At 37.5% G+C, this 25,100-nt stretch overlaps 1 protein-coding gene across 1 annotated transcript in view; it reads left to right on the top strand.

Annotated features, from left to right (window-relative positions):
• The window catches only part of LOC108575321 (hemicentin-1-like), a 98,716-nt gene extending 92,879 nt beyond the window's left edge, over window positions 1-5,837 (top strand). Inside the window, exons 11-12 of the mRNA XM_017938087.1 lie at window positions 1,254-1,534; window positions 5,694-5,837. Coding sequence (XP_017793576.1) covers window positions 1,254-1,534; window positions 5,694-5,837 — 425 coding nt within the window. The remainder of the gene's footprint in view (window positions 1-1,253; window positions 1,535-5,693) is intronic.
• Window positions 5,838-25,100: the final 19,263 nt, after the last annotated feature.

Here is a 25,100-nt window from a genome sequence, read left to right as displayed (position 1 = left end):
GGCATTGTAAATTTCTTTTCTATCGTGTTTCTCTTGCAATGTGTAATTCGAAAAAATAAATGATACAACAGAGTCGCGATATCTTTTTAAAATATTCAACTTATACTGTACCCGAAATTTGATAAAACAATCAATACTGAACGAAAAAGTTGTTAAAACATAAAGCATGTTTAGTATTGATCTCGATTTTCGTCGTCGAAATTTACCTTTCTTGCATTTAAATTTCGAATAAAGGCAGATCTAATGTCGGAAAAATCTGCAGTAACGAGAGGGGAAAAAATCGGCACAGACACGGCTTTCTCTTCAAATTTGCACGGATGTTAATAGCGGACTGCTTTGGCGTACTTTTTCCATCAAAGATATTTCCGTGTCACGCAGCGATGAATTTCGAAATGCATTGTCAGGTTAAATTGATACGCTTCGATTCACGTTAATAGATCGGAAATGCAATGCCTTTATCGACAATGAACAGTGATCAAATGTGTGTTCATCAAACTTCTACATTATTATCTCAACACTAACGCGAACGAGCGCGAGTTCACTGACTGTCGATAGCTTTGACGCGCGATCGTTGTCGAAAGAAAATTGAACGAAATTATACAGAATAAAGGAATTCTCAATTTCTCTCTTACTCCGTTGTTCAACGCGTATTATTGTTTTCGGATAGAAATAACCGACGTGAGTTATATCTCAATAATTCTGGAAAATCTTCTCTTATTTTTCCATCCGATTTCTTTGTCCTGCTTTCGTGATCGATTTTTTTTTTATTTCGTGGAACTTGAATTATTTCGAATTTATGGATAAAGAGAATCGATTTCCTCTGAATTATGTTTCGAGATATCAAATTCTGGGAAATAATTTTTCATCTCGAATTGCACGGTTTTCCAATCTTTTTCCGATCCAATTTCTTCGTCCTACTTTTGTGATTAAGTAGTTTCATTTCCTAGAATTTCAATTATTTCAAATTTCATTTCTCAAACTACGATTACTCGTACTTCGTGTAATTTCTTTCCTTCGCTGAATTTTTTCGAGGACAGATAAAAATAGGCTGGAACTTTCTTACCGGAAGGAGAAAACTTCCCCGAAAGAAGCTGTAGGCAGACGTCATTTCTGCGAAAGGTGTGTTAAATAAAACAGGTTCTACACTTCTGGCCTATTGTCCACGTAAAGAGACCGCTCTTGTCTAGATTTAATCGACTAATCTGCTTAGTGGACGCGGAACTTTGCACGGCTTCGTTTGAATCTGTTCACAGAGAGAAGACCCTTAACGTACACCCCGATATACAAGACACCGCCGCAACGTAGAAAGAAGGATCGAAGTACGGACGAGGCGATCTCGCCTGAGAAAAGGCCAATTGTGCAGCACGGTTTGGATCTTCCCCCGGACCCGATGTTGTCCGACTGTCTGCCAGCGCCGACCATAAACTATCCCCAGAATCACGTGTCTCAAGTGAAAACTTACAGCAATCCACCCACTATGGCGGACTTCAAGCAAATGGCAATGGACGCTTATAATCAACGAAACAACCAAAACGTAAGCTTTCTCGGATTTGTATTTTGTGTGTGCAAAGTAACGTGTTTTTTCAGGGAATACAAACAGAAATAATTGGTAGAATTTGTTACATTTCTTTTTTTTTATTTATGAAGAATTAAGCACCAAACGTGCTTCGATACTGAAATTGTAATAGAAGAATGTTAAAAAGAGGCTTAGTTACTGAAAGAGATGTAACGTGTAAAAATAATTACGAATAATTGAGGAAAAAGGAAAATCGTACATGCACTGTATTGAATAGCGGAAGTTTATGAACGATTGTATTAGGTCATCTCATAAATAACGTTGTTTTAGAAGCTCTGTTTCAGTACAAAATTAATACGATTTACATTTACTATTGATCTCTATTCAAAATTCTCTATTTTAATTTTCTATTCAAAAAGAATTCTTTACTCTTGGATTAGAGAACTGATCTAATGTTAACTTTAAGTGAAGTTTCTGCCATTTTAAATGATTTCTAATTAACGAAATAAATGGTAATTCAATGGTCAGGGGAATATGGTAGATGTGGTATTAATTCCCAGTTCAATTGCTCTTCTTCTATTTTTGTTTTCTAAATCTAATCATTCAGCAATAAAATATGGACCAGTGGGAAAATACACGTGTGGAAATTAATTCGGTACTTTTTCTTACAAACTTCAATTTTAATATTCAAAATAATCTCCATTATTCCTTGATGACGATTCTTCCATTTATCGGGTACCAAACGAATTCTCTCTCTGAGAAAATATGGCAGCTTCGAGTTGACAAAGTATAATTGAAATAATCAAAAGTTAAAACTGAAAAGTTTCCGTGATACACAAGAAATAAGAAGATGCGCAACAAAAATCCTTGGAAACTAGGTTATATTTATACAACAACAACGCGAACGGAGTTAAATACCTCACAGAAGCTGAAATAAACATATTCCGCATCCGACTTTGGTCAATATTAACATTCCAATCGTGCCGGTGGATTCCATTGAAACTAAAATAAATATCCTCAAATCTGTCAACGTAAAAATACCGAAATATCAAACACAATGGTTCATAAGTCACCGACATTTACGACGCAAAAATTCCACAGATAAAACCGTGTAAACAATTGCAAAGGAACATAATTTAAGGGACAAACACTTTCAAAAGATCCTCGTTCTTCCTTCCACGATCCTCTTCCTCCTCAGCGACAGAAAATAATAAAAGCGTCCGCGAATCAAGATAGCCGATATCACGGAAACGAGTTAATCGATCGCTCGCACGGACGTATAAATCATTCCGACAATTAGCCTCGTAAACTCATTGCGGTCTGTAAATTTAATCGGGCCCCTTTTTTCACGATATCTAATGGAGTGTATTTAGTCGAAGCCGTTTGATTAATGAGAAGCAATTAACGCTTCCCCTGGCCACGGAACACCAGGCATAGAAGAGTGGCTGGATGGAGGGGTAATAGGGGAAAGCAAGCGAATTACCGAACGAACGAACGAGATCGCGTTCCTTCTTTTTTTTCGCCCGGAGGAAGTAATACAATCGATCGTCTCTCGTCGACGCGACTTCTCTTCTCTATCGCAGCCAATCTCTATCTCTCTCTTCCTCTAGCACACTATCTCTCGTAACCAAACTGACAAGGTTGTTTTAAATATTCGAAGTTTCGAAGACGACCACGGGGGACCGGGACACGAGCCAAGTAAGAGGGATCGCATCGCTTTAATATGCGCCAGTCTTCCACTTTAACTTTTCCGGTTTAGCGAAGCCTTGGGTTATCTGGGCGCTTCCGCGAGTTTAATTACGTCGAAGTTTCCTCGATAATTCGAAAGGGCCAGTCCCGATGCGCGTTACTCTTCTCTCGTCTTGAACCCGACTTCCGTTTCCCTTCGACGCTGCCCACCCCCCAGTCGCGTTCCATTAAGTGTCTGAATAATTTTAATACCGATCCACCACCCCCCACCCACCCTTCCATTACTCGCCCTCTCTTCATTAACTGACCCGATATTCCCTCTGGATGTTTTCGCTTCGGTGTTTTTGTTTTCACCGAAATTACGTAACCCGACGTGGTTTCCGATTATTTTCGTCGTCGGTGTGCGCCGCTCGCTCCACTCGTCGACTGTTCCATTATTAATTCTGAACCGAAATTTGCAATTTTCACAAGTATCGATGCATTTGCGTTTTTTTCTTTTTTTTTCTTGGTGCTTGTACTTCTTTTTTCCAGTTTTGCGGGGTGGAATTGTTTAGTTGCCCTTTAAACGAAGGGTCGGGATGCTTTTGGGGGATCATCTCAGTAGTTTAATTTTGAGAACTGTGAAGATGCGGATAGATTTTCTGAGAATGTCAATTCAGGTTTTTAATGTGAATTTGCGTTAGGAAACTTTCTTCAAGTGTTGAATCGCGGTATTATTGAAAGAAATTGAATAAAAAATAGTTAGAAAAGATGTAAGCTTCAGGAAGGTGTCCGTGCAATCGTAATGTGCCCTATTTTGAAGTGATAATCACCGATTTTGATGAAACTTTGATGCACAGTAGTTCCCAAAATAATACTCGACACGTATTTTTTATTTTGAAAATCGTCCACAGTGGAGGGGTGAAAATCGTCCTCAAAGTTGGAGGTAGCAAATATATTTAGTCTGATATCCTGAAAATTATTGGTGATAGAAAAACAGTGTAATTTGACGAATTTCGTATTTTTCAACAACAAATTTGAAAAGTAAAATATAATAAATAATTTTGACCAAAAATGTGTATTACTCTTATCTGTGAAGACGATTTTCACCTTTTCAACGAGGACGATTGTTAATAAAAAAGAAATACGTGTCAAATAATTTTTCATGTAAAAAATTTTAGGCTACTCTCAAAATTAGTAGAACTATTTCATAGCGGTAAAGACACGCACGAAGTGTCAAAATGAAATATTGCAATAATTCGGTCTTAATTTTCATTTTATTAAAAGGAAAATATTGCAAAATTTATGTAACGTATTAATAATCAACAAGCTATGTAAATTTGTTATAAAAGTTCAAGTCACTTTTCATTCTACAAGAATTTATTTTCAGTCTTGAGCATGTATTGAAATATTTTTCATGCATTGAAGGAAAATGGATTGCTTTCATGTAACACGAAAGCATGTTACATTTACCTAGATAGCTGCAGCGGTAACTCAATTAACATTGAAGAACGTGGTAGAAAAGGCACCAATTTACCTTTCAGAAAAGTCTCTCAAAACGCGAACTTACCTTCCATAACATACTTAACGTTTTACGTTCCAGACGTAATTAACTGAAACTCGATTTTAAGCGAATGTTTACATCTGCCGGGGAGCGATAAAGAAGATAATTAAGTTCTTCTCTGAACGTCGTAAAATGGTTAAGTGTTAGTGCTTACCAAATTGGAAAACTATTCGAACTCATAATTAGACAACTATTCGAACCCATAATTATGCAATTATTCCCCGAGAAGCCTGCAATTTTCCTACTTTACCTTTAATTAAACGATTTCGTTGCACTTTTCAAAGTACGAAATTTTCGAGGTTGTACAACGCACGATAATTTAAGCATTTACAAACAAAGGATATTTTTCACGAAGAATCAATAAGCAAACAAATTCATCCGTTCATAAATGTAAATCAATTTTGTAAATCAAACTTTTGAAGATTTCACTTTTATATATAAGCAAACAAATTCATCCGTTCATAATTGTAAATCAAACCATATTTTGAAGATTTCACTTTCAAATTACGTCGTGATACTTATTAACCCTTTCGCTGCGGCAGATTTCAGGCAAAATCTTTTGTTTCAACGTTTTAAAATTTTTCAGAAATTTCAGAATTGAAATTTCAAAATGTATTATTTTATTAAATTAAGGTGGAAGTTTGCAAATGTGAAAAATTAAGGTGAGAGTGTGTCAATAGTCGCGAACGAAAATTTTCAAAACGCCTTTAGGCGCCGACAGCAGTGAAAGGGTTAAATTCTATTTCCTCCAATTTTCCTATTCCCACTTCCATTCTCCTCGTTGCAATAAATAAATTATAAAAATGAACTTCAGACATTTGCAATGTTAAACTAAAGTTAGACTGTCATCGATACGTTCAGAAAGGCTCTATAGAAAATGAAGCTAGGAAGTCTAACGAGCGAAAGTTTCCCCTTGAAACGAAGACCATGTTCGATTGATTACAGGTGTACTACAGTCTCCAGAGGTCGGGCAAGGGGTTGTCGTCTATGCCGCAGAGGCCGGTCTCCTCGTCAGTCTCCGCTCAGGGGAAGTTCCACCAGCCGGAAGTGGTGACGCGCTCGAATCGAATACAAGAGAGTTGTATATAAAATTCACGAGGAGGAGAGGTCTCTTCGAGTCGAGAAACTCTGGCTGCTTCGTGAGCGTTCGTACGAGAAGCTAGATACAAGAGTGAGAGAAGAACGTCGTTTCCAGGACCGCGAAACGGTGTCGAATACTCGCGAATCGAGTTCCACGTTGCCGTCTTCCTACGGTTCACGTGTGAATTTCTAAGCGACTTCGCGAAACAACGCAGATGTTCGCTGTACAAAAAGAAACGAAAAAAAAAAACAGAGGACAAAACACAAGAAGAGGAGGACAAGCGGAAAAAAGAGAAAAGCGAAGGAAATGGTGAAAAAAAATTGCAGTTTGCCAGGGATGGTAACGAGGGGACCTGTATATCCGAATATCTTGGCAAGTTTAGTCGCATGCACGACGAGATTGGACACGCGGATATCGAGTTGCTCACAGAGTTAATGAAACGTCGACAATTAGAGAGAGACTCGATGCTTGACGGAGTGTATCGGATCGTGATAGGATCCCGTTCAATTGTTGGTTCCTTTTCTACTTGGAGATTTTTATAACAGAGTTCGTCCACGTTCACGAACGAAACGAGGAGGAAAAAAAAAAGAAAACAGGAGGAGGAGGATGAGAAGCAAGGTGGAGGAAGAGTGGAACAGTGAGTTCAATAAGAGGGAAGTCCAATTTGACGAAGCAACGTCGCTGAATTGCTAAACATACGTAGCAACGCGAACAGTTTTACTGTGTTCCCGTTTCACAAAGGCGTACACGGCCTTCGAATCGTGCGTTTTACTGTTTATATGAGATTAGTTTTTGTACAAAGATCTATTGTAAATAGGCGAAACAGCCTGGTTTCTAGTGGATAGTCGACGGATGTCCGAATTTCATTCGCTAAAAAAGTCACGTGTTAAGTCGGGAGAGAGGATTGTTCGGTCACGTAAGATAAATACTCGATGGCATACGAAATAAAGAGAATACGTTTCATCTGTTTTACAGAAACGAGCCTCGCCCACTTGTCGTCCTGTCCGAACCTTTTCCCGATCCTCTCTATTAGGAAAGGAGAAAAACGTACGGGAACGAGGAGCCGAAATTTTGGTCGCACGTGAGTTGAATACCGTAACATTCGTACGATCGCAACTGACCATCGCATTCTCCGTTTCGAACGTGAAGGGAAATCTTAGTGCAGAAGCCGCGTGCATCCACGGCGGTGAAAGTCTCATGAAAATTTGAACCGAGAGGGAAACACGTCTCGACGATTGATAGCTCGGAACCTACTCGACGGTATTGCAATTAGTTTCACGTACCAAGGCGTCAAATCGTACACCGCGCCTCTAAATAATTATTTTATAATAACACAACGTTCTTCGGGATTGTTTTAGCTTTCACGAAGATTTATTTTATTCGTTTCTTTGTCTATTCTACTCGCGAAACGTCTTTTCTCTTGATTTCCCTCTGTTCTAAACAGAGTTATTTAGACATATTGTTTGAAGTATTTTTTATTCGAATTTTTGTCACTTGTATGTGGACGTAAATAGGTATTTTTTTTTTTTTTGTGTACTATAACTCTTCAATATAGATTTTATTTGTCACTTATGTTGTTCATCCTGCGTTTTATTTCACACAGAAACTGTTTCATCAGTTTTCCCCATTCATAGTGGTCTTTGTTGCTCAAAAATATGAGGTCTGAATTTTATTTTTCGTGGTTATAACAGCACTTTATCCTTAAGTTCAAACAACTTTTCATTTCTGTCATACATATTTTATCCACTTGAAAAAATACGTTATCATCGATGAAACGACAGCTGACACTGTTATCAAATTTCGATCTCATACTCGCGATTAACAACGCACCCTACGAAACAATATAAAACACAATTTTCTAAACAAATCACTCTTTATTTTTCTGTTCGTCACTCTCACGTCTTCCTTAAGAAGATCCCGTTGAAATCGCCGAAGCTTCATCCACCGAGCATCGTATCTGCCTTCGAACAGCGAATTAAGCTCGAATGACCATCGCGAAGGTAAGTGCAACATCATATTCTTTCAAATTACCCGACCCGGTAGAAACCACTTTGTATCCGACGATGATTCGACGCGACGGCCACGGACCGTAGCTCGAACGTCGCCCCGGATGGGTCCCGCTGCAAAAGCGTTTTAAGGAAAACGGATAGCCGCGTCTTCGTTAGTTTCGATGGGCGCCTCGCGAAACCGGGCTGACAAGGACGAAGAAGAGAGGGGAGGGTGTTGGTGTGCCCTATTGGACCGGGCGCAGTAATTCAAGTATTTCTGGGGAATCCCGTGGCGCGACGGTGTTTGCATACATTGTGCACCTTCGGTCTTGCTAACACGGACTAACCCGGCTCGCCGACGAACCCTATTATTCTACGTGCCAGCCGTGTCTCTAGGGCTGTTAAGACGACCCTCCCTCTACACCTAACGTTCTCGCAGCCTCCTCCCACCTCCCACCCTGTAGCGCCTCGAACTGTCACCCATTCTACTCGTGAATACGCTGTGTAATTACGACCCATCCAACCATTGTAATCCGATGATTTTGTAGTGGATACAGATGCAGGGAACACTCGTGATCGTCGCTGCACCATCGGCAAGAGAGCGTCTATGCTGCCGCGTAATTGGACCTTCGAATTTTGAATCGACTATGTGAAACTACGTGTTTCGTGTGTTCGACTAGAGAGGATGATTGATTCTGTTCGAATAGGGGTTTGTTTGAGGGGATGGGGATATCGTCTTTGCGCACACGTGTTGATAGCTGTTTTGCACGATTGGGGGTGGGAGATTTCCGGTCGGTTATTTTGGAGGAAGGTTTTTGTTCGGAGTGTCGCGCGAACCTTGAGACAGGAAGTGTCTTGGCGACGAGACGTGGTTGATTATGCTCCGCGCGCGTGTGGTGTAGTAAAATTTGACTACATTGTCCCGATTGTGGCTTAATACAATTCGGATAGGGTTGAAATTGTGACGCGAGGCATGCTTGGAGTAACAATGCTCGGGTATTGTGTCGTATGACGTTTGGACATCTGAAAAATTAGCGAAACGGGTGTGAAGCAATTTAAATGTAGGGAGGACATATTAGATATACCGGGTGTCCCAATTTTTTTTTTTTTACAAAACTTTGCCAGTGTGTTCTATGGGTATAAGTGAGAGAAAAATGTTATACGAACATAGGTCGTTTGAAGCTTTGTTAAAAAGTTATGGGAATAACGTGAAATACGAATGGAACCATAATGGATGTGCGGGTATTATGATAGAAAATAGAAATGGATCTGCGATATGTACATCTAGTCTGTTTATGCGAGCTGTGCTTACGCTGCGAAGTCGTTGAAGGTATTGAATATGCCTTCTGCCAGCGTTATTCTTGTGTCTCGCGTCCCAGTAACCGCAAGTATTTCGTACTTTTGTTGTAACTCTTTAACGAAGCTTCAAACTGCCCATGTTTATATAACATTTTTCTCTCACTTATACCCGTTGAACGTACTCACGAAGTTTGATAAAGTTTGATCGGAAACAACTGGGACACCCGGTATGTATATGTACATTTACACTTATCGAGGTGTAATTCGGAAAACGGTTTCAGCGAAATTGTAAAGAAAATACAGCAGCGATATATTTCTTGAGAATTTCTCGTAAAAAAGGCAACCCACGCACAATTATCAAAGTGAATTGACGGCACGCAATTATTCAGGATAGTACGAATTTCCAATGCAAAGTGTTTCATTCATCGGGATAGATCGTTCGGAAGAATAGATCTCTTCAACAGACTGTCGAATATTATTCCCGCGCCCTGACGTAATGGAATGCTCGTTCTCTGTGAAAGTTGCTTTAATATTCAAGCAAATTTCCATGGGGAGCGATCGCGCGTGCCATTTCGCATTTCTGACAAGCAGTCGAACTATGCCGTATTATTTCGACGCTTTTCAACCGTGTATTATTCGGAAAAGGCGAAAAGTATCTCGAGAGACGTCCCCGATACTTTGTCTGGGAATGTCTATTATGCACACCGTGCTGGTAAAGTGTTCGATATCCATGGGCGGTATCGTTCTCTAATAATTAACGAGCTTGCGGTATGGTCATGGAATCGTAGTCTAAATTACTGCACTTACCTACCTAAATCGCCCATTAAATCTACACAGAAACGTGTATTATTTTAAGCACAGCCTGTTGTGATCGATATGAACAACGTACGCTGGCGCATAAGTATCGGCTTTACCCTGATTTGTACCCTTTGTTTAAACGCTCCTCAGATTTCCAATCATACGCTCGACTTTTTTCTTGTAATCGCTGTCAGCCTTGACACGTTTCACAAACACCGTGAACTTTTTCCCTTTTTTCTTTCGTAATTGTTGCACGTTAGGTCGTCCCGTAAGTTCGTGTCGAATTTTGTAATTTAGATCAGTGTTTCAGGGCGAATTCATTATTTATCGCATGACAGAACCGCTGTTAAAAGAAATTTTAATAATCACGACAAAATAAGTATTTTTTTTTTTATTTATTCGAAGAAATCAGCTGTGCTTGAGATAATTGATTTTAAATCGAAAGGGACGATGGTACGTGTATTTTTCAATTTTAGACGTCTAGTTAATTTACTAATTTTCATTTCTAGAGTTGCTTCAATTGCGCTAAGAAAACGTTCAAGTGTAAGTATTGTGTGAAATACTCCAATTGAAACAGTAGCTTTCAATCATCTCTGGTAATTGCACATATACAGCTAGGCGGCTTGCTTTGATGCCATTTGTTGTCTCATATTTATCCGTTAAGTTAAGGTCAAATATACTCGCTGGAATAGCCTCGATGCTATCGCGGCGGAGAATTAACTAAAACGTTCCCTGAAACGTATTAAACTGAAGCAAGATCCATCGACAGACTGATTCAATTAAAGATTAGCTTCAGCGAATTTAAGGGCTAAATGTTTCTTAATTCTTGGAACAAATTGAACCACAGCTGTGATTTATACTATTTTATTCTCAATATAATGTTTTCTTCGTTTGAAATTGCATATAGTGAAAAATAAAATAAAATTTAATTGTACAAATGTGAGTCATAGAAAAAGCCCAGGTATTTTGTTTTTACAGCTATGATTTATACTATTTTATTCTCTGAAATTGCATACAGTGTAAAAATTGTTAAATGTAGGTCACAGAAAATTCCTAAAATTAGGTGAGAAATTATTTATTTCAGTATTAAAATATCTTTCGGTAAATATTTGAATTTGTAATCATTTCAAATGTGTATAATTATTGTAAACGTGTAAATATTGAACATTAAAAGGAAACATATTTTTAGAACTTCAACATGCAGCAACAACCATAAAGTAATCTGTTAAATCAAAGTGTTCTTTAGCATAACATCTGGTGTTTACAATTCGTATTGCTCAAATTACCTGTGCAAAGAGAAAATCACTTTTCTGAATGAATGTTGTTGAACTAATTTTTACATCATTGTTAGACACGTTTGTACATTTACATGTCCATTTATACTTTCCCCCTTGTCTCATTTTTAATGAAGTCATGAACGATACAAAGATAGATAGTGTTGATATCCATGAGTAATGTGATATGTCGTTTTATTATCAGATTAAAGGCTCGAAGGGTCGACAAAGGCGGACAATTAAAATTGTAATTAGCTACAGAGCAAAACCAAGAACACAGGTTTCGAATAAAAAATTAACGATACAGTGAATGACACAGCTCCCATTGAAACATAGATTCACGTGTTGCATGCCATTTAAAATGATTCCTTATCGTCACAAGCAGCCAAGAGTTATGGTTCTGTATTTATCAAAAGTATCTTAAATATGTATGATAGAAGTATTCATGTTTTTCTTACCTGCGAGTTGTTTAATGATTAATGTCCTTCAAGCCTCGCGTTCGTTAGATATTCGTAACGACGTTCGCAGGTAGCTTTAACGATTGATTTTTGTGATAATAATTTTCGTAATTTATAGCAAGCAGTAGGTACACTTTGAATAAGAAAATTAAAATACGTGTGTGTTTTTAATTACAAAATTTGGTTATTAATTCGTAGTGCGGTCTTTAATTAAATTTTAAGGAAGTATTACCGTGAAATTTCTATACTTTATGTTTACTTTCTACGTTCGTTGATAAATAAATAGAGAATATTGTGTGACAAACTTTAATTAATCTCGTGACGATAAAATGTTGCAAAAGATTTAAGAAGTAAAAAAATGACAGACTTCCAGGACGAGAGAATTAAAAAAATTTGGAAATTTTCTTCTTTCTTTTGAGGAATCGCTAAAATAACATTTATATTACTGTCGTGGATTTTCTGGGACCGCTGTTAATTCATAGAATCCCAATTTGATAATTTCACGAATTTTAAAAAATTCAAGATTTAGTTCCTTACATTGAATTACACACAAATACTTTATCAGTGACCAGTGAAAAGCACGTCTGCCACTTGAGAGTACTCGAGTAAAAATTTACCTCAATTTAGCATCCGTTACATACATAATGATCGTTAGATTCTTCAAAACTTTCTTCGTTAAATTCTTTATAAATTTCTTTAATAAATTCCTTAAGAAAATAATTCGGCAGTGAGAGGGTTAACGCAGAAAGCTAAGAATCTCCTCGTGAAACAATCGTTCTCTTCCAAACGTGTCGAGTATTCAAAATTGCCCTCTTGGAGAATTTACCGAATATTGAAGTTTCCCGTGGCTGCAATCATTCGTGTGCCTCGGTTCCCGTTTTATGGTGAGGCACAAGTGGTTTTCTGCTTTCGGGGACGCAGACGAACACGCAGCGCATGCAAAATATAGCCGCAGACCGCATACGATCGAGGGAGAGCAGAGCCCCTCTCTCTTCTCCAGTCGAGGATAATCGACAGTGTCTGATGTCCGGAGTGGCACGTAAATAATCGCGGATCGATGGCTACGAAGTGACACGTGGAAACGGCCGGTGGACGCTGCGGAAACGCTATGAATGTTGAAAGAGACGGTATCGAGCGGGTATCGGGTGTAGGTAGCGAGGCGAATGCGCCGATTGCATGTGTCACGTCGTTTCATCGATCGTTCTGTCGAAGAAGTGAAATCGACAGCCGAATATCTCGTCAAATGTTATGGATCGGCCATTTACGGCGTTACTTCGATTTGCCTCCACTTCCATAAAAGTGTATCGCTTTTCTTGCGACAGTGATTGGAAGATGCGTTATATCTACGCTTTTACCGATACCTATTCTCCCTCTCCTGATGGACGGATCGAAGATGAAACTGGTATTAAGTTTATTCACATTTGAGTTATGAGGTATTCGTGGAAAATTTGTTAATTTTAGAGTAGGTATTCAACCACAGTGTATATTTTCAAATTTAGTTTGTGAAATTTTGGTGGAAATGCGCTGAAGGATGAAATTAAGAATTAAATTAAGGTGCAAGTGCTTCGAAAAATTTTCGCGCCAATAAACGAAGGGGTTAAAGTGGAGGCTGCTATGTGATACACAATATTTATGAAAAATTTTGAAGATCTTTGATTGAATTTGAATTTTCTCTTGTGTTCTTATTATTATTTTTCTATTTTTCTGACGAGTGAAATATTTCACGACAGTTAATTGATCTCTATGAGAGAAAAAAGTTTACACATTTTAAATACATCGTTCCACGCTGAGTTATTAAAATTATTATATTAGTTGGAAAGACGACCAAACTTTGAACATAAGAAACATCATGCCTGTCTTGCCACATTTTTTGTATTTCTAAAGTGTTTATTTAGCGTGTTTGAACATGTTCTCAAAATTCACGTGGAACGATAAAATAAACGTCTGTAACGCGAAATATTTTGTAGAGTTAACGAGAATACCAGCTGTTTAATTAAACATCGAATTTTTAATTCTTGCATAGATTTGCGAAGCTATTAATATTCATTTTTTATCAGTGGCCTCTATTGAAAATTTCTACTGTTTCGCTGTATTGCTTAATATTGCCGCATTCTGTCCCTCGTTCTCCGAAAATGCAAATAATTAGTAAGGTTTCTAATTGGAAAAGTGTAACAGTTTAGATGTAAAGTAAATTTGCCGTATTGATTTTAGAAACCATAAACTGTACAACGGATGCTATCAGAACCAGTGGTCAATTAATTTAAACCAGAAGTTACCGAATACATTTACAGTTACAAAGTCTAACGTAACATAATAAATTGTTCGTTTAGAGGAAATTGAAAAATACGCGTCTTTAACTATCGAGCATATACAAAGAAAATATAGAAGAAACTAGATAGTTTTATATTAAAAAAATACAATTATTCGAATATATATTACATGTTTAATAAGCATATATGTACACAATCAGTTTTTAATTAAAACACTCTAATTGACAATGACAGAACACAAAGTTTAATAATACAAGATATATAAATAAGTAAATTCAATGTTTCGTGAAAATCAAGTCAGTAAACATATTTAACCCTTTGCACTCGAAGTTATTTTTCATTCATATTACCAGCAACTCGAAGCAATTTCAGTGGAAAGATCATATTCATTACGATTATTATTATTATTATTTTACGATTTGTCTTTGTCCTTATGTTATGAACTGAAAATTATTTGCATTGTCTCCATAGCGGAGCCCTCGAGTTTGAAGACAAATTTGGAGCCCTCGAGTGCAAAGGGTTAAATGATCCTTGAATTTTTGGCAAAGTTACTTTAGTACAGATTTCATTTTATTATTTCTTTACAAAGGAGAAACAGTGCAGCATTTTGAGTAATTAAAATGATTTAACTGTTCGAGTAATTTTTTTTCTGGAAACATTTCTGGAAATAATGTAGTCATAAGGAGGTACAAGAAAAGACGATAGCTGTCATATTAAACTCAGGATACGTCTAAATGCATACGGGAAACATACTGTCACTCATGCTTTACTACTCAGTGACTTCGTGTCAGCATTTTGAGTAATTAAAATGATTTAACTGTTCGAGTAATTTTTTTTCTGGAAACATTTCTGAAAATAATGTAGTCATAAGGAGGTACAAGAAAAGACGATAGCTGTCATATTAAACTCAGGATACGTCTAAATGCATACGGGCAACATACTGTCACTCATGCTTTACTACTCAGTGACTTCGTGCACACGTTCATCCTGTTAGCTCCCTTGCAGCGATTCTTCTTAGTGTCAGGTTGACACTAGGATGTGTTACAATACTGCCAGTTCACGTACACAAAGATACGATTTGTCTTGTACGATTGTCAAGCAGCGTATTATACTAATATCTCGAATCAAATGATGCATTTGAACACGTCTAATCCTATTTCAGTTGCGTCTAAGAACTTATCCTTCGAGCGATAGGTGTTCCAATATTTCGAATTACTCGTTCCACTTGTTACATTTGTAGAATTTGACGAATACTGTTGGAAGGTTTCCACGACTGTTCAAGATCTTGAAGCACTGTTAGTTAATTATTATGCTGAGTGAGGTGAGGAAAAGTCGGAAGTGTAGATAAAATAAATTTTGTCTACATTCTTTGAAGATTTTAAGTGACTTCGAATAAAAATTTTAAATAAATTTTGAAGTGTGTAAAGATTGCAATTTTATTTCTTTTTCACATGTTATTAGTTTCCATCGTTTTTCTCGTAGGTAGATTTGTGAGAGAAATAGAAGAGGACAAAGTTTCGCGTAATCGCGATACTGTAAATTTTTTTTAAATTGATAACTATAACTTTTTTATTTTTATATGGAAGCGGTTGTCGGGACAAGTTCAACAATCCACAACAAAACTCAGTTTCAAACTCAATTTCGTGACAACGTTCGGTGTGGTGTAATCAATAAATACGCTGTTAGGATCTTATTTTTATGGAGATTTTTAAAAAACTGTAATTATTACAGAAACAGTGGAAATTTGAAGAGAAAAATCTACTTTAAACATTTCTCAAAAATTAAATAATTGACATATCACATTCAACGAGTGTCTCAACACTTCCGAACAGAAATGTATGTCTCGTACCTACACTTCCGTGTAAAGTTAGCTCTGCGCGATTTCCAAGTTCCGCGGACGAGTAGATTGTGCAAGTTTCGAGACTTTTACAACCAGGTATGATCATTTTTTACGAGTCGTTCCACAGCACTCTCCTTGTCCAAAATTCACGCTGCGTGCGGGTATAGTCACTCGTCGATTCAACCTCGTCGACGAAGGTTCGTAACGAGTGCAGCTTGAACTATTCGATTCACATCGGGGTAGAAGCGGAAAAGTGCATCGAAGACGGTTCACCGCGGGAAATCTCGCCGAAAACGTGCATTTTGTCGCCTCTTGAACCCGCAGCATCGCGTATAGAAGAGTGGTGGGTTCGAGGGGAGCGAACGGGTGGCGGAAGAGGAAAGTTTAGATTGAAGTTTCCGCGCGAATGAAAAGTTAAGCACTGTCACTCGCATTGTAGCAATCTGTGGTAACAACTCCGCGAGCCTGATGTCGTTTCTCCAGTCATTTTACCCACATAGTCATACAGTACGTCGAGAGAATTTTAGCGAATTGTCGACTTACATATACACGCGAAGAATTGTTTAATTGAGTTCGCGAAAGTTTGCCGCTGTTGAGATTGTGTGGATCGATGACGAGTGGTGCGACGATATTAGAAGCAGCTTTGTTCGATGCTGAATGCCTCTGTTAGGGTAAACTGGATTTAGAGTTTTTTTAAGTTTATGAAGCTAGAGGTTGGTAGGTTTAATTAACATTTGTAACGATTTTTATTGGCAATCTGTGTTCGTCTTGAGAGTTGCTATCAGCTGACAAACTGGCAAACACAAAAATATGGGAAGCAAAAGGTCTAGGAGGTTCTACAAAATTAAAGGTAAAATATTTCGACATACATAGGTTGATAATTTTTTGGTGGAGGTGATCTTGAAATCTCTGGAACTCCTCCAGCCGCAGAAAAATTATTACTGTCTTATTATAGTCCCTTCTATACTGAACAGCTTTTCTTAATGAAACTTTTTCATATCTCCAAAAACAACGGAGATATTCAAGTTCTAATTCTTATTGCACCACCCTGTATATTTTACTTTGCTGTTCTTTGTTTATGGTTCTAGTTGTACAAGTCAATTTCACTTCTTTCCCATTTTTTTTACCTGAGATTCTAATTATATGTCAAAAATGCAGTATATTCTAAGCGCTTCTCTGTAAAACTAATAATTCTGACTTAGACCGTTTTGCTCGTCTATCAGAGGTTTGCAATGATTTTTATTAAAACTCGCAGATCTTCATTTGGCGAACACCCTTCAATTTTCTTATACAGAAGTCACAGAATTCATGGAGACAATTGAGTACAATCTATTCCTAGAAATTACACTTTCAATTTTTCTGAATTTCAACAGATAGTATCGTTAGAATAACGAATTATCCTAAATTTACGACACATTTGCTATTTTTCAGAATTCGAACATTTCACGCTACAATCTCGCCGTATTTCCTATCATTGATAAAACACATCAACAATCGAGCAACTATTTTCCCCAAATACACTCAGAGACGCGGATAATCGCAAACTCATTTACCCCTCGACAAGGATCTAAAAGTGGCAAATCACAGGAACGCTGGCAGCAAGTTTCGCAATCATTCGCATCTAACGCAATTTCTCACGTGGTAACGAGGTTCAAAAACATCCTTAACCGAGCCAATCAGCGTGCGATTAACGGCCGGTAAGAATGACAGAATTACGTCGTACCTGTTCGAATCGTCGCTGTTTCGACTCGGTCGGTTTCGCGCAATTTGCGTAAAGGTACGAGCCAAGGATTCATTTCCTTTGGCCTAGGTATGTTTCACATTTCCCCCGTGACGCAACGTGCTAACAAAACGAGCCGTTGAAACGTTTGTATACATGGTATGTATGTACGTTGGTCTGGTAAGTGGCGACGAATAAGGTTGAGTACAGTTTAAATACAAGCCTTCGCCGCGAACGGGACATAGAATAATGGCAAGACCTGACGCAAGCTAGCCCTAAAGCTGGCAACTAGGAAAATTACGGACGTATAGCGTGGCAACGTCAATCATAGCGGCTGCTCCAGCCTGGTAAGGCTATAAACGCTTAGAAGAGAGTCGACGGAAAAGTTTCGCGTTAGGTGGATTTGATCACCTTGAAGTTCGTTCATCGAAAAAGTTCCTTTGGTCGTTAATTGGGGGGGAAATGGCTCGTCGGAGTAATTAGAAGTTTGTGTATTTATTTCGTTTTAATTTGATTGATTTCAAAGAGTGAATTGAGAAATATTGAGAATTGCTTTTTCAAGATTTTTTGGAACACAGAATTTTAGCGTGTTTCAGAACGGGGTAAAATTTTAAAGAATAATTTTGTTGTTTAATTTTGAATTAACTGAAGCTTGAATTGTTGCATTCACCTAGATAATATTTTTATTTGGACAAAGTATAAGCTGAATAGGAAAGTATCTAATTCGCTATGTTAATGCTAGTATAGTTAGATCATTTGTTTATTGTTATTTTGTAACAGATAGCAAATAAACAAATTTTTCGGAAATTGTGCATTTTCACTTTGCATTGTTTTAAGGAATCATCGTCAAAATTGGTGTTAAAATTTTGTCTTCGAGTATTATAGGCATATGGTGCTTTATTCCATAAAATTCTAGTGCTGCACATTATTCTTTCATACTACACACAAACGCTTCACCACTTTAATAATTTTACTCGTTAAACTGAAGCTGAAAATTATCAGAAAAATAAATACCGATTAAAATTTCTCTTTAAATCAGTGAAATTACTGTAACTCTGTAATTTTTACTTCTAGAGTAACTGCACTATTTAATTCAAATTAACAGCAACGTATGCAATTTCAATTCTTAATCATTTCCGCGAATAAAGTACACGCGGTTCGTTGTTTAATTTTCTGAAAAGGTAACTTGTACAATATTTGTTCAATTGAAGTACCCACCTCGTTCATCATGTTTCCATTTCTTACCACTTTACCACTTTGGATCGTCGAATAAAAGGCAGCTAAATAGCTTGTAATCGCACGATTAAGGGTTTGAATCACTCTGTTAAAGTTTCAAAGTAGCTGTCCAAACAACGTTATGTTTAGACACCTGTTCCCCCGGTTCTCGAACCGTGTGATTCGTCGGTTATTTTTCTACCGTTCCGACTATTCGTTTGCATAAAAAATATAACTTCACGGGTCGAAAGTTTGTTCTGGTAACACACAGAGACTTTTAAATATTCCTCCGTGACCACATCACACGGCCAATTTAAACCACCGAGATCCCATTTAAAATAATTGCACGTAAGAACTGAAAAGTCAAAGAACACGCGTTTCTTTCGTCGCACGTATCTGATAACACGTCGTTTTTACCTGGAAATAATTTCTATTAAAAAGATTAGCGCTTATCCAGTGCTGCATCTTTCGTAATTAACGCTTTCTCTTTTTTCAAGAATTCAGATGTAGGCTAAGAAAATGTGTAAGCTGGGAAAAATAGGAAAATGGTCAAATTTATGGTACTTACTTAGGATACTTGTAATTTTAACGAGACGTAATTGTATGTGTTCCATGGAATTAGTAAGAAAAGTAAATAAAGAGGAAGATGTGTAGAACAACAAATTGGAGGTTGTTCACTTTAGATACATTAATGTATGCATGAAATGCAAGCGTTTACTTTGTAAGAAACATGTTTTCATATGGAATATTTACGAGTGCCTGTTCTGATTTGTTTACAAATGGAACTTCTATATTTTCCTTGAAATTAGTGTCGTGAAATGTTCCTTTATCACTGCTTCATTTGTTTCTCCAATTTAAAACTCGTTCAAAAAAGGTGCTGATTAATGCTGAACAAGAAAAATCGTTTACCATTTATTTACAACCCAATGTATTATACATCTTGCTAACTACTCATATTTCTATTTTTTGCAATTGCATAGTGGATACACTAATACTACAAATCCACTAATGTAAAGCAAAAAAATTCTATTTCTCTACTTTCAAGCGTATGCATTAAGATCTAATTTTTAGCTCTTTCCATATTTCTGTGCAGACGCTTAATGCATATATCAACACAATTAAAACAGTGCAAAGAAGCTCTACAGATGTACAACACTGAATCCTATTTTTCAATCCAAAAATCTGACGCAGAAAACCGTTTCGAAAAATAGAACTCTTCGACAGACTGTCGAATATTATTCTCGCGTTCTGACACAGCAAAATGCTCGTTCTCCTTGAAAATTGCTTTAACATAACATTCACACCAAATCTCACCATTCAATCAAAACAATCTCCCACAGAAACCGTCCAATTCAACCGAAACAACGATCCGGCAACCTAAAATTCTTGCCGTATTACCCGTACACTGTAAACTGACCCTTGGACGCAACAATTCACAGCAATCCGAAATTCTCCTATCAACATCCGAATCGTTCGTTTCCTGCGAACAAATTCGTCAGGAACGTGACTGGTGCCACGTGACCGGGACCAGTCACAAAAACCGCATCACCGTCAAACAAAGGACGTGTACGTTTCCCCGGTAGGAGTGCCGCGAGCACCGAAATACTCGAAAAAAAAAATACCTCCCAGAAACGGATAAACGAAACCGAATCCGAGAGCAAAACAAAAGAAGAGAAAACGACAGGAAACAAAAACAAAACAAAAAGAGAGGAAGAGAAATAGGGAGAAACGAAAAAAAAAAGGAGAGAAGAAGAGGAGGAGAAAAACCGTTGCGTACATATGCGACAGAGAGAAAAGGTTGCATATCCCGCGGAAAGTTCGTTAAGAGAGAAGCTCTTTCGGCTCGTCGAGGCGCAACGAGACACTAATTTTCCAGGATGTTAATACAAGGCACCGTACGGCAAATTTCGTCTGGTGGCTGGAAGAGAAAGGCTGACGGACGCGGGCTGTGGACGGGAAATTAGAGGGAAAAGGTGGCCTCCGAAGAACAATTTCCAGCCTCTCTCTGCTTGCATCGCGCGTCACCGTGATCCCCCTTCTAGCAAACGTACACACACACACACACTTGCACATGCTACTAAATTGTATTAGCAAGTCAACTAGCACGTTGCTCTTCGGCCACTTACTTCTTGAGATTCCAAGTTAATTTATACAAGTGGCGGGCTGTAAAGCAGTTACACAGTCAACAAGGTTACAAGTTAGTTTTAGTTTCGGGTCCGACTGTCTTCTTAGACGAAGAGGCCGCGCTTACGATACGAGGGAAAACGGGAACGTCGAACAAGGACGTTTCGCGCTCATCGAAACGGCTAATTTTCAAACGACACGGGGAGCTTTCGACGTGCCGGAGTTTGGATTATTATGCAAGAGATACGGCTAATTACAGCGCGGTGCCATGCCGTCGAGAACTGCTGGAAACGAGTCGCGCGACACTTGTCTGCTCGAGAACCGTTTCAGTTTCGACGATTTAACACACGCGCCTTAAATAGATTCGAATTTATTGCAACACAGAGACACTGTGGAAGCGAATTGCTAATTTTTGTCAGTGTTGCATTTGTTGGTAATTATTGTTGTGGAGATCGATAGCAATTTTAGCACATTTCGATTGATTCGAATGATGAAAAATTCTTAAAGCTGCTAACTCTTGTTTGGAAATTTTTTTTGCAATGCACAGTGGTCACAAATTTTTCGCTGTTAAGCCAGATTTATTAGCAGGCAAAGTACTAAGTTGTATGGTGATATTAACCCTTTAGCATGTAACAACGTGTCAAATTCGTGGCAAAGGTTTTGGTCAAGATGTGAGAAAAATAATTACGTTAGCAGGAAAAATTCATTGTAATCCTATCTTTCGTTTTAATTAAGGCTGAAGATTACTAAATGTAATTAATCTGTAGCAGATTAGCTTTCGTTACCTGATACAGTACTAAAACAGTAAATGACTGACACGTAGATACATAATCAATGAAGAAATCATAGGTTAAGGGGTTAAAAGTGATTCTTGCGTTGGTTTTTACGAAACATTGGCGCATGTGTGTGGAATTCGTTGGATTTGGCAAGTTACGAATTTAATATAGTGAAATTTGTCACTGATGGCAAAATGCAAATTTAAAGTTCTTTCCTTGTTCTTTGCACCCTTGAAATGGGTGTTCTCAATATGAAGATGTTGCACAGGTTCTTTATTTTTTTAGGGTCAAAATATACAGCAGACATTTAGTATAAATATATGAATAACAAATAAGGGAAAATAAAATTCGCTGCATTCAAATTTCGTTTATACTCTAAAATCCCAACTAGAAATCGTTTAATCGTAGATTAAATCGAACACATAGCTGCACCTACGAAACGCACATAAAGGACCGGCCCTCGTTAATCATTTTATCGATTCACCTTCTTACCTTAATTTGTCCGAAACTATCAATCTTACAAACCACGACAACGTAGCCTCATCAGAACGACATCGTTAATCGAATCCTCTCAACAGCCTAACAATCGATCACCCGCTTCAACCCACTTCTAACAACTTCATGTCTGTCAAATTTTAATCAAATTACCGTCGAGTGAACCCCTAATCAAAGGAATTTCATTGAAAAAACAAAGAACTATGTATACATCACGAATGAAAAATTGCGAAAGAAATGTTACGCCTTTATTTCACAGAATAACGAAAGAAAACGAGGCAGTTACTAGAAAATAATTGCGAACCTTCGATCGTAAACGTCGATGAACGCGTTCCTCTCTCGAAATCCAAGCCAATCTCGTGGTTCGAAATTGAAACGATAGCCGGGAGAACGTGACGTGTGTAAATTTCTGCGTGGTCCTTGGCCAGTCATCAAATTCTCGGGGAAAAGAGAGTCGAATCGTGATCGTGGCTATCGTAATGCCTTTATGTATCGCCAGAGGCGGCCAGGGTTTTCGGGTGCGAGGGAAAAGTGCTGCGGGGCAATCCATTGGATGTCACAGAACCCGTTTCCGAAAGCGCGTGAAAAAACTCTAGAGTCACTCGAAGCGACGGTCACATCTTATCGATTCCTTTTTTTAGCGGATCGCGATAGGGCTATGATTAATAAATGGCGCGTTTTTGCGAGGCATGAGTAAGGTGATTCGCTGCTGTGCTTAGGCATCACTGAGTTTTTGCAATTAGACAAAGCTATTAGGACTTGAAGTTAATACTTGAGAAAATTTGAAAAAAATTCTTGAGATTTTGAAGAGCAATAAAGGATGCCTTTTTGTGAGGCATAAATAAGAAATGCATAGGCACCATTGAGTTTTCTAGAATTAGGCAAAGTTATTGGGACTTCTAGACAACACTTGTGGAAGTTTGAATGAAATTCTTGAGATTTGGAAGAGTAACAAAGGGTGCCTTTTTGTGAGGCATAAATAGGGTGGATCATGGTTGGACCGTTGAATTTTCTAGAATTAGATAAAGTTAATACTTGCAGAAATTTGAACAAAATTCTTGAGATTTGTAAGAGTGCTTGCAAGGTTTCAGAGTAGAATTTTGTATACTATATACAACATACTTTTTATGCAAGATGTTTCCACTTGACGTTACTTTTTGTGTATCACAGCAGGATTCAAGAATGATCAGGGAAAGGGTTGAACAGTATTGTCACTCGAATTAATATACAATTGAGCTGTTATTCATATTCATTAACCATTAACATGGTAACCCACCTAATTGGTAATTTCAATGATAAAAGAAATGATTCAGATTGTACGAAAAATATTTTTAACATCATTAATACTAACAGAGACAATCAAACGACCTGTATTAGATAAGACACCTTGTACATAATTTTGAACTTACATATTTAATCTTAAATTACAATTTTTCTAATTATATGTTAATTAGCTTTCGTAAAATTAACTTTAGTTCTGGTTTCTTATTTCACACTGTTTCTCTCCGTTATATTTCTAAGGGTGCATGAGCTTTCAATGAAACATTTTACGACAGGTTTACGTAAAATTAGTTTGATTGAAAAGTCTTGGAATTCCAAGAAAGAAGTGCTCGCATATGTTCCTTGAAGTGTATTAGTAACGGAGCAGAGTATAAAATAATTACAGTGTACGGAATACGGCTAACTGTAGTTACACGTGCTTTGTCACTTTCTACGAAATGTGCTCTTTCTTTTGTGTATGATCATTATTGCGCAATTATTGATGGTATTCTTGCATGTGAAACGAGAAATATGAGTCTCGTTTTTTGTCCTAGAGGTAACGAGCTTTTTATGTTTGTTGAAAATTGAACGTTACTTCACGTTTTACCGTGTCACGTTTAAAGTTACCTGTTAGTTAAGAAGAAAATTGTAATTAACCTTTTAAACGATAACATACCGTGTAGGATACGATCAGGAGTTTTGTACACCGATGAAAATTTTCCAGCCACTATTATACACAATTAATTTCCGATCTTCTACTTAAAATTACAATTCGTAAACATCGTAACACGAGTACATTTTCAAACATTCTCGATATATCAAAAATTGCAAAACTTCGATTAAAAAAGTAATTACAATTTTACCGTATAATACGTTAATAAAAGTCTGTAGTATGTTAGCAAAAACGATTTTCCTAATAAAGATACGAATCTGATAATAATTACTTATCGTTTGTTTAAAATTCCTAAATTATTTGGCACATTTAAAAATTTTATAAAACTACTCGCATTTAACTGCACTTTGTTAACTGCTCACTGTACCGCTTTCTTTATGCCACTTTCAATCAAAATATCGTTTCCTCGAAAATGAACATTCTGACAAATTACTCCGAGCTTGTAATACGAAATGTCACATGGTTTTAAAAAGAAACACGCTACACCATGTAACGCGGTAAACGTACCATTTTACGACACATGAAATTTATACTAATTACGTTGCTTTGCGAAAGATCGATGTTCGATAAAGGAGCGATCGATATTTTAGCAGTACATAGGTGTACACCGGCGATCTCGTCCAATAATGTTCAACACAAAGTAACGGCCTGATGACTTAATTTTCCTATCATCGATCAGCCATCCGGCGACACGTGACTAATGGCATTGTAATTCTTTCGCAACAATTTCACCCTTTTCCACCTTCCCTCCTGCCGTTCTTCCCCTCTTTTCAAGACGCAAGTTAATGACACGAAAAAGGGTACTAATACATCTGCCGGAAGTTAAAACGGAACTGCAACTTAACACGCGACACTTCCTCATTTTTACTAAATAATTCAACCCCGACGCAATCGGCAACGTTCATCACACTCGTAAACTCTTTTTTATATTGGCCGAGCAAATACGAATACATGGTGTATCTAAGTTCTTTCGTTTTAATCATTTCGGAATATGTTTAGAAGCGTAATTTGCACGGTTTCGAGGGAAAAACACTGTGCAGGACAAAATTTTGTTGCACGGTTGTTTTTTCGAATTTCTTAA

The sequence above is a fragment of the Habropoda laboriosa genome, unplaced genomic scaffold (assembly GCF_001263275.1).
Source record: "Habropoda laboriosa isolate 0110345459 unplaced genomic scaffold, ASM126327v1 scaffold143, whole genome shotgun sequence".
Taxonomy (NCBI): Eukaryota; Metazoa; Arthropoda; class Insecta; order Hymenoptera; family Apidae; genus Habropoda; species Habropoda laboriosa.
This window is presented reverse-complemented; position numbering and strand designations above follow the sequence as displayed.